General features: G+C 42.7%; 2 protein-coding genes across 21 annotated transcripts in view; both read left to right on the forward strand.

Moving 5' to 3' along the window:
• Nucleotides 1–18601, forward strand: part of PEX3 (peroxisomal biogenesis factor 3) — a 261856-nt gene that overhangs the window by 53050 nt on the left and 190205 nt on the right. The window lies entirely within an intron of this gene.
• AIG1 (androgen induced 1) overlaps nt 16080–18601 on the forward strand; it is a 129847-nt gene continuing 127325 nt past the window's right edge. For 8 of the 20 annotated variants that reach the window (XR_012673009.1, XR_012673012.1, XR_012673014.1 and 5 more), the window contains exon 1: nt 16214–16527. Coding sequence is in view for 14 of the 20 variants with exons in the window: in XM_075145984.1 (XP_075002085.1) it covers nt 16387–16527 (141 nt within the window). In the remaining 6 variants the exon portion in view is untranslated. The other 12 variants (XM_075145985.1, XM_075145987.1, XM_075145986.1 and 9 more) reach the window with 7 other exon arrangements.

Here is an 18601-nt window from a genome sequence, read left to right on the forward strand (position 1 = left end):
GGATGTATGACTGGGTCCTTTCCGATAAGCTGACAGGGTAATAACTTATATACACAAATCAGATTAGTTGACAGTAAAGAGACATGGGATGTGTTGTTCGAAGGACATGAATAGTTGTTGCTGTTGTTCAGCCTGAAATAACTTCGCTTTCCTGAATGCAATATGAAAACCTGCCAAGAAAATAGACTATCACAGCTGAACGTAGCTCAGTGTTGTAAGACTGACAATAAGATACGCCTAGTACTTTAAGCTGGCCTCTCACTGCTTTTTCCAAGGTTCAACCATAACAATCATTCTTCTGAAAGTCAGATTGTTTCATGTAATTTTCCTATGTAGCATGACTCCGTTGCTTAAAAGTCTTTGAAATTCAAGAAGGAAAGAATCTAATGGAACCAGAAGCAAAATCTACTGAATTTTGAATCTCAGGGCATCTCTCAGGCTCAGTTTTTTTCCCTTATGCGTGGGTAAATAAGTTTAATTCGAGGATTAGAGATGTAGCTTTCTCCCACAAAATGAATAGATTAAATAAAAGTGAATCCTTTTCTGACAGTCCTTTGAGGAAATAGTTTTTGTTGGTTAAACTGAATGGATTTACATTCTGATCTTTTTTGCTATGTTTTACTACAGTCAAATCAGTTTGTGCATATATAGAGACAGAGACATGCCAACTTCATTTAGTCTTTCACATTTTAGTCCTCTTTTTCAGCAAAAGGACATTCAGTGATCAACTGAATTACATTATTTAAGAGTACTTTATGATGTACTCTTGATGCAGCAAAGATAAATACATTGCCTGGTTTCCTCTGGTGAGGTTGCCCTGGGGTTGAGCAGGAACCCTGTAAGCTGTGGCTGTCAGTGTGGTCCTGCACTTCTTTCCATCCTGAATGGGAGAGGGAAAGTTGAAGGGACAGTGGGAGCACTGGTCCTTCTCCAGATTTACTTCAAGCAGATCTCGACCCCTGTGACTTACTCAGAGGCGCACCTCCAGGCCCAAACTCCCAGGGATGAGGAACTTCTCGGGGAGGGGGATCGGTGCCCGTGCCCCAGCGACAGAGCTGCCCCTGGAGTCGCCACGACCAGGGCGTGCTCCCGGCCCCGTCTGCTTTCTCCCTGCACGGCTGCTCCGCAGGTGGCCTGCAGACGGCAGCTGATGGCCCACTGTCCTGGTTTTGGCTGGGATAGAGTTAAATTTCTTCCTAGTGCTGTGTTTTGGATTAGTATGAGAAGAATGTTGATAACACACTGATGTGTTCAGTTGTTGCTAAGTACCCTGCTAGTCAAGGACATTCAGCTTCCCATGCTCTGCCAAGCGCACAAGAGACTGGGAGGGAGCATAGCCAGGACAGCTGGCCCAGCTGGCCAACGGGGTATTCCATACCATGTGACGTCATGCTCAGTATATGAATGGTAGGTGTTCCAGGAAGTAGTGATCGTTCCTTCGTTATCAGCCAGCGTGGGTGGTGAGCAATTGCACTGTGCATCGCTCATTTTGTATATTCTATTATTACCATTATTATTATTATTACTATTTTCCCTTCCTTTTCTGTTCTATTAAACTGTCTTTATCTCTACCCATGAGTTTTTCTCACTCTTACCCTTCCAATGCTCTCCCCATCCCACTGCAGGGGTTGGGCGGGGACTGAGCGAGCGGCTGTGTGGTGTTTGGCTGCCTGCTGGCTCAAACCACGACACCCGCACAAGCCTGTTTGTCATCCCCTGGCAGGCAGAGCACCACACGCTCTCAAGGCCGGCTCCGGCCATGCTTGCAGCCAGGCATGCAGGACCATGGCTGGGGAAGTAGGAGTCTAGGCTGGGGCAGACCTAGCCAGTTGGTCGTGGGCCTGACCTGCTGGTGAGGAAACATCTCTTGCAGGAGAACTTTGCTGCAACCTAGATGAAAATCAGTCTCTCTAGGAAGCAACCATTAGTCGAGATACTGGTGGGGCAGGAACCTTCTGGCTTATCTGAACAGGCAGAGATTTTGCTCTTGGTGTTGTCAACAGCCCCAACAGGGCGTATTTTCTAGTTAGTCCAGTCTATATTTTCATGAGAAGGGAAACTCTTTCTCTGGACAAGGAGGTTGTTGTTACCAAGAGAGGAGATAGTGTCAAGTACCGGTTCCATGGGCCGTGTCTGGGGACTACTCTTAACCAAGGAAGAACATTATTATTAATGGAAACCCAAATCGTTGCTTACATGGCTTAATGCAGTGACCAGTGTGACTAACATGACCTATATCTTCAACCAAGGCAGTCTTTGTTTTGCATAAAAAAATAACATGAAATGTAGGTAGAAGAAGGCAGCTTCCTTGCATCTCCGTGGCATTAGCAAGGTTTTTGATTTCTTACTGAACTTTTGTTTAAGCCCTGCCAGTCAAGCTTTAGCCATACACACTGAATTTTCTGGTACTGCTGGTGAATGATGTTCTTCTGGCAAGCAATAATTGTCTAATTTTCAATAACAACATTCATCCCAATGTTTGGTTTTGTTGCAGTGGTACTGCTTTGAAATCTTCCTCATGAACTTCAATTTTAATATCTAATATTCTTATATTAATAGTTCTGCAAGATGAAGTGCTGGCAAGAAACGAGTCAGTTTTCTGACTCATAGCCTTTCAAAAAAATTAATTTTCCATTGTGTCCACAGAAAAGACAAATGGACTTGAGAAGAAGATGTAGTAATTCTTCCTGAATAAATACCTTCTAGTAGCAATTTTCCCTGTGAGGAATTGAATCTGGAGAACTGTCTCAGAGTATGTGGAACTCAAGAGATGTGTTAGATTGGATCCCTCTATTTCTGTTATATATTTACACTAATCTGACTGTTTCACATGCTTAGCTCCTTTGGACTACAGCTGTAAGTGCTGGAGACCTCCTGACACCTCTGGCCATACTGCATAGTTCTTGGCTCTGGCATATTAAGGCACAAATGAGCTTTTACTGTGTTCTCAGTAGGGCTATTTTTTAAAGATGGTTTTCTCTGCTAACAATCTTTCATGTGTTCAGGAAAGTCACATGTGCCCATCCAGGGGGAAAATGAGTTAGCTGTGCCTATGTAGAATTAAGCAAGTAAAAAAGGAATATTGAATGCATGAAAATGCATTTTTAATAGTCTTGAAATTATTTGCAAATATTTGTTCAAATGCTTGAATCCTTTTGACTGCAAGGTGCTTTTGAGAAGTGGGGAGGATTGTATTCACAGAACAGGAATAAGGGAGCTTTTCCCTTCCCCTTCTTCCCCTTCCTCCCCCTTTTTTAGTTAATAACTTAAGGGTCAAAATGCTTACCCAAGATATGAGCAACACAAGTTCAGTTCTTTGCCTGAGTGAGTAACCCAACTACAAGGCTAAAAAGTCACAGGTATACATGAATGAGGCAGACAGTAGATTCAAACTAGCTCTCCCCCTATCTTTACGTGAGAGCCTTGATGGCTAAGCTATAGGGTAGTTGAATTTTCTACTGCTGACACTTTTTCCTTTGCATAAAACAAGCCATCAGCAGTCAACATCACAATAAGCCCTCAGTCCTGCTTCAGAGATGAAACCTGAACGCTAATCTCCAAAATAAAGAGTATTTTCTTATTTATACAAAATACACAGTCACCAAAAATAATTAAAAGAATCCTTCCCCACCCAAACATATCCCCTAGCATGTTGGAGAGAATAAGAAGTGGGAGCTAAGATTCTAGCCTGTTCTGCTACTGGGAAGTACTGAACCAAACTTTCTCATATACTTGGTGATTGCTTTAACCCCTGGATTATTCAGGGAAAAGAGTTCATCTTCCAGTTGCTTGTGTCCATCCTTTCCTCTGCTTTCCCTCACCCGTCTTTCCTACAATAAAAGTCACAGATCAAACAAAAAGGTTTTTCACATTTAAGTTTATCTCCTTACAGACCAACAGTTAGATGGTAATTCATTATCCAGTTGCAGCCACAGACCTCTCACTTTGAACACTAGGAATTGGGGAAACGATGCAAAACAGGATAGCAGGACTTGAATATTGTAATCCACATAAAGAGATGAAATGCAATGTGCTATCAAAAGCAAGAAGCATCTTTAGAACACCACCCAGTAAACACAAAGGCCCTGTGTAAGAAAAAAAATATATCATTAGTTAGACTGCTAGAATCTACAACAGAATTTTATTTGACTGAATCATATACAAGTATTTTATAACAAATTTATATGTAAACACTGTGGAACAATCAGTACATAATGAATCACATGACAATCACAAATTTCTACTTACACACATGTAATCATGGATCTGCCACAGACATTCTTGCCTTGATCTATCACTGTGCCATATCTGACGCATTGTCATGGGTCAAAAATGTCCAAAGCACATAAGAATAACAACACTCACATCAGTCAACTATTGTGCATCAACAATACTGAGGCACACCACTGCATCATGCAGAAAACTTGTTTATAGCTTGTTCATCCACAGACTTTAGCACGGCTAAAAACTCTGTTTTCCTCATCTCCCGTGTACTTCATCTACTGCCCTGGCCTTTGACTTTTTTATTTGTGGGACACACATTTGACTTCTGCAGCATCTCTAGTCTGCTGATCTATCTTTGCGTTGTGTGTGTGAAGCATATTTCCATATTTTCATGTTTTTGACTGAAAACTGTGAAAAAGGTGTGCAAGTGGGGTGCTTCCTTCCCTAGGTTAGCCTCAAATGCTGCACAAGAATGTAAGAATAAAAATGGCCCATAAAGAATAAAAATGACCCTTAAAAGTGGTCCATTTAGCTCAACATTCTCTCTCCAACTGTATCAGAAGGAGATACAATTTTGGGAGAGGCAACATTTTCTAGAGATTTACTACCTACTTTGTAAAGTAGTACTTTTAAAATACATTTTAGACTAATGTTCTAGTTTCATTGACTGTCTCTTAGTTTTAGTATTGTGTCATCTTCATGATTTATGTCATACATCCCTCAACCCTCTTCTTTCCTAAGTGAAAATATGCAGGTTTTTTTAGTCTCTTATGAGACAGCTGCTCTTTCTCCTTAACCATTTTAGCTGCTTTCTCCATATCTTTTCTGATTCCACCATGTCTTCTTGAGCTGTGGTGCCTGAAGCAGCACATGGTACCTACAATGTGTGTGCACGGACATCTTAAAAAATGGCAATGTGTTTCTTGTCATGTTCTCAATACCCTTCCTGATGATGTACATTTTATTGGCTCTTTTGGCTGCCACCTCACATTGATCTGATGGCTTCAAGGAAGTGTCAATGGCAACTTCTCTGAGTTAAAACTTTCCAGATCACATTGTGCAGGCACAGAGTTTAGGTTATTTTTCCATAGAGTCTGCACTGAAGCTAGTATGACACCTGCTTGCCAAGAAACAAACTTAGCAAGTTGTATCTGGTGTTCCTTATTATTAGCATTGCACTTCATTGCCCAAAAAGAAGTCTTGGAGAATTCACTGCATACATCCTACTACATGTCACTGATGAAGGTGTTGAATAAAACTGGTTAAATCACTGAACCCCAGAAACTGACCCCACCCATAGTAGTGATCATCAAAAACTCTTTTGTTCCCAAACCTTTCACCAGCTTTCAGTCCATAAAAGAACATCTCCTCCATCCCCATGGAAAATTACCTTTTGTAATAACCACTGGTGTGGAATCGTGTCAAAGATATTTTGAAAATGAAAAATATTATGTTCCCTGAATACCCTTTATCCATGTGCTTGACTGCCCTCACAGAACTTCAGCAGGTGAAGAAAATAGGTCTACTGATTCTGGTTATCCGCAAGTAATCTGTATTGTGCTAAAAACATTGGATAGCATAGTGATAGCAATCATAAAGGTAGCAGTGAGGCCCCTTTTGATTTGCACATCTGTCATAGTAATGCCAGTCTACTTATGTGATGATAAAAATGAGCTAAATTAAGAATGATCAGGGAACCCCATTCGCATTATTGAAGCATCATACAGTAAGTGCAAGAGACAGGTGGCATAAGTGCTAAAACAAGGATGGAGAGTATGTGCTGCAGGGAATCAATCTACTGCATTAACGGCTAATGGCACGCTCAGTGTTTATCCATTATTTATCACATAAATGAGTATGTACTGTCTAGACAGCAGAGGTGCTTTCATAACAGAGCGACGCTGATTACTGAAAATTAAAAAATGAGAGCTGATCTTAATAAACGAATTGAAAATTAGCAAATGGTAACAAACTCCACATGGTATATCTGCTCAACCTAATAACACTGGCTTTTGCTTTGGTTTTATGAGAATTATTTATTCTATCGCTATGATTTTCGAGTTTAGAGAATAATGCAAAACCTGGAAAAAAGGCAGAGGACTTAGGACGCAATCGCTTCCTGCCACTACCACATACGTTCATTTGCATGCACGCTTTCTTTCGGAGTGGCTTTTTGTTTTGCTTTAATATTCTGCTCATTTATTTCTTTTCCCTTTCAATTTACTGGCACATTAGTGAAAACTAAGAATATCTGCTTATACTGAGAGAAGAATGATGTTACTCAAAATGTATTGTGTACCAGTTGTGGCACAGAAACTACACTCTATGCATTGGTTTTAATGTTTTAATGATGCCAGAACACGGGCCTTGAATAAATATGTTACATGAGCTCAGGCTTGATCATGTATCATTATCAGTGGAAGCTGTATCATTAAATTCAGAAGAAGAAGGGTCAAATTTTCACCTCAGACCCCCTGAAGGTATGAAAACTGGACACAAATTTAGATGGTTAGTTGAATCAGGAAACTGTTGATAGACTAATTCTAATAAAAGTAGTATAGGGTGATACAGGCATGCTAATTTATTCGTGAAGGATAGAAGAACTATATCAAATAAGTGGAAAACACATAGTACTTAAGTGTTCCCAGTGTATTCAATATCTTAAAAAGATGACTTCTACATTAAGATGCTTCAGTTCATAGGGACTTAGGTAACCATTTAAAATTTATACTGAATGTTAGTAGTTTGCATTCACCTGCATTACACCCCATCCTCATCACAGACCAGTAATTCCCAAGAGGAGACACATCATTATGTTTCAGTTAATAAGGTATTAACCAGGCATGTTGGCCCTGAAAGGGAGTTGTGGATTTCTTCCATCTGAATCCATTATACTCTGTTCAGTTCTATCAGCAAGCTGTTGTCCCAAATTGAGTCCCTTACCATGGTAATAGACACACTTGGATATGTTTTCAGTGACAAGGTGAAAAATATGACATTTCCTCAGCTTCCATCAGGAATGCCTGAAATTTTAAAAATCCCTCTCTCCAATCATTGCTGGAAAAATTCATGATATCATTTACTCTGATAAGAAGGACATCTCTTATATTAGGATGCCAACAACAAACAAACAAACAAACAAAACAACAAAAAAAATTCTCAAACCTTGGACTGCTTAGGTGATTAAACTAAACCAGCCAAAACTAAATGGAGTCTTCCAAGGATTTAGATTGGGTTCTGAATCCCAGTGTGCCATCTGGGCTGCTCATAAGTGATAAAGCTGCTAGGTCAGTGGCTGCATAAGTACATGCAAGATTTGAAGATGCTTGAAAATAGGCTAGATTTTTTACAAAATGTTCATAAACAGGATTTTTTCTGTCCCCATTCACATTAATATTTTGGCAAAAAATTGAAGTCTTGTGCATTTTCAATTATCCCTAGGAATTGCCAATTACTAGATTAACTAGTCAGATTTACCAGCTAATATACTCCAAAAAGGTACCTAAAGGCTTTCAAAGGTATCCTAATTATCATATTTACAGTCTCCAAGATTACTTCCAGCAAAGACATCCTAATTCAGTCTTTTCTTCTGGTTTATTCGATTGCACTTTATTAGCTAGCAATCATACTGCTAAGCCTTGTAATAACAGTGCTTCACATCTGCTTAAACTCCTTCATGATGCATCTGTGAAGTGTACACAGTTGTGTTCCTTCTATAAACAGAAAACAATGGCAAAGTGACTTGTGGTTAGTCCACTCAGTTACTGAATCTGAGGTTCGGGGGCAGGAGCTGTGGCAGCCAAACTTTTCCCAAGGATATTAAGTACTAGTTTTTCTTTGCAAACACCCATTATTCCAGTGTGTCCTCTGCAGTGGTTATGTATATTTTGCAACAGTGCTGTCATTCAGGAAAGCAAGGATTATTATTATTTCATTCACTTGTAGAGAAATTCCCATGATGTAGCTGATTTTTATTTTTGTTCCAGCAAGTGGGTAGTGATAAACATAATACAGAAAAAGGTGGTTGTGAGAAAGTTCAAAGTCATTTCAATGTGTTCGTTTATTCACATATGTGTTTGTGGCAATTTATCTAAGAGTTCAAGTATGCACTATTCTACAGCTGGTTTCTTTCTGAAGGTTGGTCTAGACCTCCTGCTTCTCCCGTACTTTTCTTCTTTAAAGCATATTATCATTCTATCCTCTGCAATTAATCTCAAATGAACATCAGACTATAAAAATATGCAAAGGTGAACAAACAATAAAGAAAGTTATTTATAGTTGTTTCCCTAAACCCAGTTTGCAATTTAGTTTTTGTATCACATCAGTATTGTGTTTGTCTCCCTTTTCAAGTACATTTTCAGATATTTATTGTGGATCTTTTTTTTCAAGCTGATTTTAAAAGATTCTTTTAGTTATGGAAATACAGACACATGGCAGGTTAATAAGTGAGGAAATTAAAGGAACAGTTTTCTGTCTACTATATCCACAGTGGCTTTGTGTGTCTAAGAACAAGATTTGAAAGGAAGCTGGGAGAGTGTAAATGAGTGAAGAAGGAAGGGATTTAATCCATCAGCATAGCCATGGACTGAACTAAAAAGGGAGAAGGCAGGGAAAAAAGGATACTCCGGAGTCCTGAAGGTACCTTACCCAAAGATTTCTTGTTCAATGTTCTACTTTTCCAGAATATGAATCAGCTTTGGCCAAACATTTATGATACATGGAGGAACAAAAAAAGCATCAGTATCCAGGAAAACCATCCTATGGATCCATCTGTAGTGCAATATCATCACAGTACGGTAGAGACCCCCTGCCATTGTTAGCCCAGAGAAATGTGAGCTTTCAGCAGCAGATTGTATCAAAGGGAAAGACACATACTGAAAATGACAGCTTCTACAAGTTGTGTAAAAGACATTTTGAGCATGAGCACTAGAATAAAAAATTAGATAGAACAACAGCTTCCAGCTGGTGACAGAGAGAGCCTGGTTACTGCTGTATTGTCTGGCAGATCGTAAAAAGCCAGAAGCGTGGCGTTCTGCTGAGAGTCACTCCTACCAAGAAAGGAGGAGTTGGCAAGAATAAGCATCTCCTGCAGGGGGGCTAGCAGATGACAGTAGGCACCTCCAGGTTTGCTTGGCAGCCCAAACGCAATACAAGCTTCTGCAAAGTCATCAAAGCCAAACTAGTTAAAAAACTGGCTATGCCAAATCTTTGAGACGGGTATTTGGTTACTATTGTCCTTGCTAGCCAGTGCTGTCCCTCTGCTACTGAATGAAATGCCCTCTGTATCCTGGCTGTTTTATTAGGTGTATATTACTGCTCTCCCTTGGTCAGTTAAACCTTACTGCAGCTGAACCAGAAAATTATTCACCGATTCACAATAGAAGATACTTCACATTTGCTCTGTTTTGCAGTGCTGCCCATTAGAGTTAGTTGTCACAGAAAAGAATCTGTTGTTTGTTCAAGAAAAGACTGTATTTTTTTATATCATCTCGGGTTTCCTCAGAAGTCCAAGATGTAACTGGGTTAGTATAATTACATATTTATAATTTTAAAATAAATGAAGAAATAGTTCTTTCTGAGATGAACTTTCAGTCAGGACACAAGACAAAGTTTTACTAGTCCAGTTTTATGGATGAGAATTTGGGGTAGAGATAGGGTGCAGATAAATAATTCTACAACTTTTGATCGGTGATTTAGGGGTAGAGATTTATTCCAATTCAATTCATAAACTACATATATTAAATCTCCAGCACAAATTAACAATAACATAGCTCTTTTATGCAGGCAATGCTACAGAAGTGGTGTGGGGCACCTGCATCATTCCTATTCCTTGTTTCTCGTCCCACCTCTAATCCCTTTGCCCAGGTGTTCGGAGGAGGTAGCATGGTGATGCACTTAGAGGATTTAAGACACCAGAGAGCTGATTTTAACAAGATAATCTAGAAAGTTGAGGCAAACTTGGTGAGTTATACATTAGTCACATATGTACCTCCATTTACACTACAGCATCACAGAATTGTTGAGGTTGGAAGGGACCTCTTGAAATCATCTAGTTGATCCCCCCTGTTCAAGCAGGGTCAGCTACTGCAGGTTGCCCAGGACCGTGTCCTAGTTGGGTTTTTAGTATCTCCATAAATGTAGAGTCCACAGCCTCTCTGGGCAACCTGTTCCCATGTTCAACCATCCTGACAGTAAACAGCATTTTCTTATGTTTAGATGGAATTTCATGTGTTTCAAAGGTACCTGGCAACAATTGTTGTCAGGACTGTCTTCTATCAAGAGGGTCTAAGAGAAAGCAGACACTCAGTACGCAGTTACGCGCAGGGTTTCTGGCTTTATAATTATTTGTGGAAATTTTGTCTTCTTTTGCACATTTTTAATGCATAAGAAGCTGACTCACATTTCCCCATGGCAAGCAGTTCTGCTTTTTTAATTTTCACTGATATTCCTAAACAATACTGCATATCCAGTCTGTTCAAGAATTTGATGATAGGTAGATGTAGTGTAAGGGATAAGCTCTTAAAACAGGACAGCGGGTAATTTATAATTGTGCACTGCGTGTATCTAAACCATTTCGCAAATGCTACATCCCTCTGTGAGATTGTATGCTACAGCAGAAGAATGTTTGCTCTGGTTTACAGGGGGCCACATCATCTGTGGGCAGGTAGAATACTCCCAATCAGCATTGCTCTTCTGCACCTCAGAGGCCTATTACCTGCCTTCCCTTCCTGCATTAACACCGATGTAATCAGCAGAAAGCATATGAAATTAAGATACAAAATCCTTACTGTGAAACAGCTTTGTTGCACACAATGTATCTGATCTAAATGTGAAGAAAAGTTAATCTGCTTACACAGTCCCCGCTTCACTTACATATTCAAAACTCCTGATTTGTACAATAAGGCTTTTTCTTTATAAAATCATCACTTTGGGAAATTCTAACTTAACAGGGAAGATGAATGCAGCAAGTTTTATCTGCTCATTTCTCCTTTATAGCAAGAAAGTTCATGGTCTTTCAGGATAAAGCAAAGTTTAACTTGCAGAGAGGATGAATGAATTTCCAGCTGCCCCAAACTTTGTTCCACTTATCCCCTGGCCATTTCTGCTCCAGCTCTATTTCCCGTTGTTAAATACATATAGATACATATATTGTAGAATACTTAGTACAAAATATGCCAAATTAGTAACTTCACTGTTATTCTTAAACCTAAACTTGAAACTAAATTGGCAATAATCGGTCATCATACAAACAAGTAGCTCCAGAAGTCTTATTAAACACATTGCTCTTTATACCTGGTATAAATGTGTTCTTTTCATTTTTATTATCTTTTTTTTTCCGTCCTTCAATTTTTATCATCTATATCTCTTCAAAGTAAATGAAGAAATAAAAACTTGCCTAAACTTTATTAGTAGTATTACAATGGGCTCAGTGACAGCAGATAACCATCTTTACCAAAGATTTTGATATGTGGGGCCATTTACTACCCAAGTGATAGTTCATCCAACTATCCAAAGAGCTATATATTAAATATATACATATCAACTGAGAACATTTCTAAAAATTCTTCTCTCAGTCACAGGCAAGCTTTTTTTCAATACTTTTCTGTTGATTTTTAACTTGCAATGTTTCGATAATTTCACTTATGTCCATTGCAAGGAAGCTTAATTTTTGCATGCCCGCTTATGTGGGAGTCACACTCCCACACATCCAAGTACACTTACCTTGGCACAGTTTGTACACTCTGCCTCAAATATTAGAAATTGCAGTATCAGGTGCATCACTGTGAACACATTGTGGTGAGGCAGTATTACCAATTTCCTTTGAGTTCAAGCATACATTATTATGCTTATTATTATTGCTTTGGAGGCAACTGCTTGTGGCATATTTCCTTGTAAACAACTCCTTTGCATTTAAAGCAATTGCTTAAGAAAAGGCACCTCACGGGTCTCAAAACATCTCTCAGAGATCATTCACCAATATTCACCAATATCTTTGATATTCACAAAATACAATGCTGTTCAGAAATTCAAATGTTATTTGTTTAAAAAAGAAAAAAAAACAACAAAAACCACAACCACCAAAAAACTCTTAAGCATTCTCATCTGCTAGCCTGCGTAGAAAAGATTAAAGCTTGGACTCCAAGATGTTACACTTTATTCTGCCAAGGTGCCAAGTAGCAAAACCATCATGCTACTCATTTTATATTAACAACTGGATGGAAAACACACCTTTTTAGTTTTTTCCAGTCAGTTCTCCGACAGATATTTAGGCATCTTACTTCACCCCCCTGTAGTAGACAGCATTTAACATCTCCCATCCCATGGGAGTGCTTTGGACTCTCTCTTCTTTCTGAAGCTGTTTCTCATCTCTGCTGAATGACAAGTATGACCCATGTCAAACTCCCACTTTCAAACAAACTTACAGTATGTGACTTATAAAAATTCAGTTGAGGCTTTCCACAGTTTACATACAAACAAGTATTTAAACATCAAGATCTGAAAAATCACAGGCTAGCACTGAATATCGTATTTTACATGTTTATAGTCTACCTTACTATGATTTATACACGTAATCAAAAACCTGAAATGTAAACATTTTACAAAGTACCAAAAAGTTGCATTCATATAGCAATATAAAGGGCAAATTAGGAAACTTCTCATTTTTACTTTGCTGAAAAAAATTAAGACCAAATGCAAAGGAAAATAAAATCCACAGCAAACCCATTTTAACCACAGTCACAAAAGACTTTGCTGCTTGTCTCTCAATAGACAGGGAGTATAAAGTCCACAGTAGCACATAAAGGCTAATGGCAGCCTACAATCTAATTAGCCCTTATTATAATACTGTCCAGAGATTCAACAGATACTTCTTTAGAAAGGACACAGGCACAAAGAACCCACCCACAAAGGAGTTACGTTTCCTTTCAAAGGTCTAGAAATGCGTAATAAAGAAGTGTCTTTGACCAGGAAGAAGCTTGGCTGAGCCTGGCATGTTAGTTAGCCTGCCTTGAGATTTTCTTGGCTGAAAGAAAAAAAATGGGGAACAAGAGTGTTTATACATTCTGCTTCATTTAGACTTTCACCTTGGCTTACAAGGCTGAGTGAAAGTTTTTCTTTGTATAAGGTTAAGATTTTCTGTAGGCTTTGCAGAGATTTCTATGGAAGAGCAAAGAGTAGAACTGACGAGCATTCAAATGGGGCTCCAAAAAGCCTGGGCAGTTTTTCTGTAAGTTTTGAGGATGCTGTAACCCTGGAGGATGTTTAAATGCACGTGACTAAAAGGCAAACCGAGAATGCCATTTATCAAGTTATGTCCAGTGAGTATTAATGTCTGCGATGCCATGTTAGTGACATAGAGGTGACCCAAGGAGTGAGTTCCTGTACATCATAGGAGAAGGTGCAGTTAGAAAAGTAGGGGACAGACTGCCTAAGGCTTAGACAGCCCCAAACTCTTCCTGTCAGAGGCTGATCACAAGACACAAGAGTCTGCAGGGGTACGTAATCAGTCACGCTGTGGAGCTCCACACAGAGCAACTTGCCTTTGAGAGCTTACAAAGCTCAAGTCCAGCGAGACTTGCACACTAAGGGTGCCTCTACAGTAGCACTATAGTTCAAATGAAGCGTAAATCTCCTGATCATCTGGACTTATACTGAGCTTTGCTTTATAACTTGAAACAGTTTCAGAAAGCAAGATGGATTCCTTTTGAATAAAACCAAACCAGAAGATGTGCTCCAGGGGTTTACTTAATGCACTCCAGCCACTAACGAATATTCAGTCCACAGCTCCAGATAAGAACTAGTCTGAAGTGAAACCTCCTGCAATACATACAGTACAGACATCAGGTCCTCAACAACAACTGTGCTGCTCTACAGATCCACTTGTATTGGGGCACACCCCTAACATTATTAGTCTGGTCTCCTGTTGTAGTGCAGACATTGCTCTGGTCTCCCATTGTGTTGCAGACCATTACATTTCACCCAGATACCTCTTACACTGAACCTTGAGACTTCAATGAGACCAAACCCTTTCAGCCTGTAAGACTAAAATACATGCCACAAACAACAGAAGGGTCTGATTGCCCAATGTGCTTGCTGGGGCTGTGAACCCAGGTAAGATAAGGTAAAATAACCTAAAGGATCCGGTGGGAAATTTGTGTACCGTGCTTCTAGAGGATTCTTTGTCCATGCCTGACATACAATTCCTCTGCATAAGCAGAGATCTTAAGCTGTGCTAATCTCATCTAGGATAGCTGCTAGCGTGTGTTCTCCTAAACAGTCCTTCATTTTTGCAGAACTTGAGCACAGTGGATATCCGATGAAGAGGCTTTGACTCTATGTAATGGAATAAAAGTAGGGAACACACTGCAGAGTCATTAACTTCTTTAGCCTTCCAGTAGCATAACTATGATGAAGCACCTTATTGTTCAAATATTTATTTCAGAAGACAGATGTAGGGAGATGGCGTTTATAGAAGTAGTTTGTCTATCCAAGCCCAGACATCACTGCTGGTGTTTTTTTCCCTTTAAAATAACTTTTCCAGATGGTGGAGCAATTTAATATTTACCATGCAATCAAGCACTTCAAGACCCTTTCTTTTTCAGGGTGTAGAAATCCAAGCACAAGACCACCTCAGTTCCTCCTAGCAATCAAGGATCCCTTTGGTGATTAAACCTCTGCTGACAGAAACGGTCATTCATTGCCTTTAAGACAAAGGCTGGTATAAATACTGATCCCTCAGATCACACCAGTGCTCACCTACCCAAGCATCATCTTTCACTTGATTTTCCTCCCATGGCATTTTTTTTCAGTGTCCTGCTACTTATTTTATTTCCCCCCGGACTAAAGGAAGAGGATTTGTTCTCAGGGCCTCCTCAGAGCCAGCATGAGCAGTGTGGAGATCCAAGTCTTTCCTGTCACCAGGACTAGCTGCTTCTGCTAGCCCACTATATTTTGTGCCCCCTCAGGGACCAGGAAGCCACCACCTGTCAGAGCTGAGGGCATGAACCTTCATGATGACCTCCTGCTCCGTGGGACACTATTACCAAGAGGTTAGTTACAACCAGGAACACTGTTGCCGCCATTAGGTCCACCGCTGAGACAGTATCTTTATAACGCTGATACTCCACCCGAGGCTTTAATCCAGGGATAACGAGGTCCTTGTCTTGCAGAGGTTGCAGGTATTGGAAAGCGCCCTTCTAGCAGCTGGGTGTGCGTGCGCTGAATGGAAACACTCAGGACTTGACCGCGCCTCAGAAACACGCATGAAAGGACAAACGCTCTCCGCGTCGGGGCAGCTGTTTGGACAGCGTACGGTAACCGTGGGGCGGCAGCACGGCAGACGGCGTACGGCCAGGGCCCCCCTTCAGCCCGGCGGCCCCTCCCGGCCGCCCGCCGAACCGCCGGCCCCGGCCCCACACGGCCCCGCGGGGCGGCGACACCTGCTCCCGCGGCCGCCGCGCGCCCTCAGCCCGCAGCCCATTGGCTGTGGCGCAGTCAGCTGGTGCCGCGGGGGGCTGCCCGCCCCGCGCCGCGGCAACGGCGGCCGGGCCCCGCGCCCCGCCGCCCCCCGGTAGGCCCTGCCAGCGGTCGGGCGCTGCGGGGGGGCTGCCACGGAGGCAGGTACGCGCCACAGCGTTTCACGATACACCAATTAAAAACCGTAACCGCTGATGCATGGTATTTTTCGCTCGAAAATGCGGGCAACCGGGTTCTGCAAATAACGTACTGCCGGTGCTCACACTCGTGCCCTGCCGGCGGCCGGCCTGCGCGGCGGAGGGCGATGGCGGGGGAAGGGCATGCCCCTCCGCTCCTGCGGGAACGGCACGGCCTCTTCCTGCCCGGCCCAGGAGCGCGCCGAGCCCGCCAGCCGGGCTGCTGCCAGCAGCGCCGGCACCGCCGCCGCCAGCCAGCCCTCCAACCCCGCCTGCCCCGCGCCGCTGCCACCCGCCGCCGCACAGCGCGGCCCCTCCGCTCCGCTCCGCCCCGGCCGGGGCCGAGCGTGGCGCGGAGGCGCTCGGAGTCCCGCCCGCAGGGGCGCGCACACAGGGGCGCACACACACGCACGGGCAGACACAGGCACATACACGGAAGTGCACCCCGAGCTGGCTCGCAGCCCGCCACCGCCGCCGCCGCCGCCGCCGCCGCCCCGGCGGAGCGTGCAACATGGCGCTGGTGCCCTGCCAGGTGCTGCGCGCCGCCATCCTCCTGTCCTATTGCTCCATCCTGTGCAATTACAAGGCCATTGACATGCCCGCGCATCAGACCTATGGAGGCAGCTGGAAATTTCTGACCTTCATAGACCTGGTAAGTGCCCCCGGCGCCCGTGGCCCTGCCCCCTCCCTCAGGCCGCCCGTTGAACGGCCGCGGCCCCGCGCGGGAGCGGGCCGGGCGCATCGCGGCCCCCGGAGGCGGCGGCCCTGCTCGACGGCAGCGCCATGAGGTGACCTTAAAGCGGGGACGGCGACATGTTGTGACTCCAGGGCCGGCCGGGAGAGGAGCCAGCCGGACACCGCGGCAGCGGAGCCGGGTGGTTTGAACGGAGAAAGACACGGACAAAGCCGAGGGGCTGCTGCCTGTGAGCGGCCGTGGGGAAGGCGCGCCTGACGCCCTGTCACCGCAGTGCTGATGCTGTGTTTCGCCTTCTTTAATGACTGACAGTAAACACCAGAACCAGCTGGTCCCAGCGTTTGGCTCCCGTGTGCTGTCAAAATAGAAAACATGCCTTGCTCCCGTTGGCCTGTCCGAGGAATCCGTCCCCGACAGGTGCAAGTGTGTGAGAGTGACACAAAAAATGTTGGGCAACACAACTTGCCGGATCCAGTTAGTTTTGGTTGCAAATCCATAAACGAGCCTACGAAACAAAAGATGTTGCATTTCACTTTTCTTCATAAGGGTCCAGATCTGGAACAGTCACGAGCATGCTGGCCTGCTGGAAAACACCAGGTGCTGGCCAGTGGCTATTTTTGCCCTTCGCTTCCTCGCCTTGCTGCCGCCACAACAGTGTTCCCCTAGCGCAGACTGGAGGAGAGGGTGTCGGAGGAAGAGAGGAGATGGGAGGAGAAACTTGGATTCTGGTTCAGGAATACGATAGCCAGCTTACACCTAGTACCTAGATCAAAATAGGTTTTTTTCTTTGAAATCCAGTGTAAATAGGCGAGAAATTTTGCAGTTCCTGCCGAGTTACAGGAAAGTCCCAAAATCCAAGTACTTCAGTGCTTCCCAGTGATAAAACCTCTCTCAGAACCTCATTGTAGATTCACAGGTATTGCTACTGTTGCCTACACACCTCATATCCAGTTTGTGAGTTTGCAGACCAAACTCAAACACTATTAACCTAGCAGGTCAAGTGTGCAAATTTCTGTATCAGGATTAAGCAAAGGTCCATATTTTATTTTAGGAGAAGCAGCACCTACCGTATTTTGCATTTAGCCAGGATAGTTTGTGTGTTGGGTGCCAAAAATTTGCTGGATCTCTGAGGATCCACAGCCATAACCAGTGCTTTTACTGCGATTGTAAAAGGGCAGCTTAAGGCCTGATTTTTTCTGGAAGGCAAACTAGAATCTAATTTTTTTTTCCTTTTGGGCTGCTGTCAGTAATATTAATTAATAGAAGTTAGACTTTAGTGGCAGTTGAATTGGAAGTGAACCAACTAAAGCTAAAAGCCAATGATCTTGTCTTTGAGTCTCCTTCACCTTTTTCTCTGTTCTCCTAGCCCTGACAGTTGCTTGAGGATTAAGTGAACTAAGGCTATCATACAGTGAAAATAACATTTGACGGTATATGATATTCATCATTTCCCAAAAATTATAGCCTGCAGTCTGTGGCAAGTTCATATGGACCTTCCCATCAAAGCATGCTTATGGTTCAGGCTACTTCTGTCATGGCCCAAAATGTCAAGGTAAATATGTGGTGCTTTATAAAATGTCTAGAACAGTTACCAACTGTAGCTAGGCATTCTGTCCTTTAGCTAATAGTTGTCCTGTGTTTCTCATAGTCAAGTCCGATAGTTGAGAAAAGGTTAGCAATTCCTTACAGTCTTCAGTCCCTCCAAATAACTCACAATTCAACAACTTGAATGCCTTTCTCAGTGACTGGCCAGCACATAGACTTCTCCACTTGTTGACAATTTTTACTTATGTCCAAATGGCCCTGGTAGCATCTTATCTAAGCAAATCTGTCTTTCTGTCTCCTGGGACAACTGGGAGACTTGAAGAAACAAAAACTGTTAAGATTCCTGAGGAGGATACCAGGAGGCGCGGTTGGAGGATGTTAGGCACATATCCAAAACACTGTATGTTGACTAGGTCTTGAAAAGCTCTTCCGTAAGTTTCAGTTTCCTCAACCATGTGCAGTGTTCCTGTGTCAGTCCCATTCAAAG

The sequence above is a fragment of the Calonectris borealis genome, chromosome 3 (genome assembly GCF_964195595.1).
Source record: "Calonectris borealis chromosome 3, bCalBor7.hap1.2, whole genome shotgun sequence".
In the NCBI taxonomy this organism is placed as follows: domain Eukaryota; kingdom Metazoa; phylum Chordata; class Aves; order Procellariiformes; family Procellariidae; genus Calonectris; species Calonectris borealis.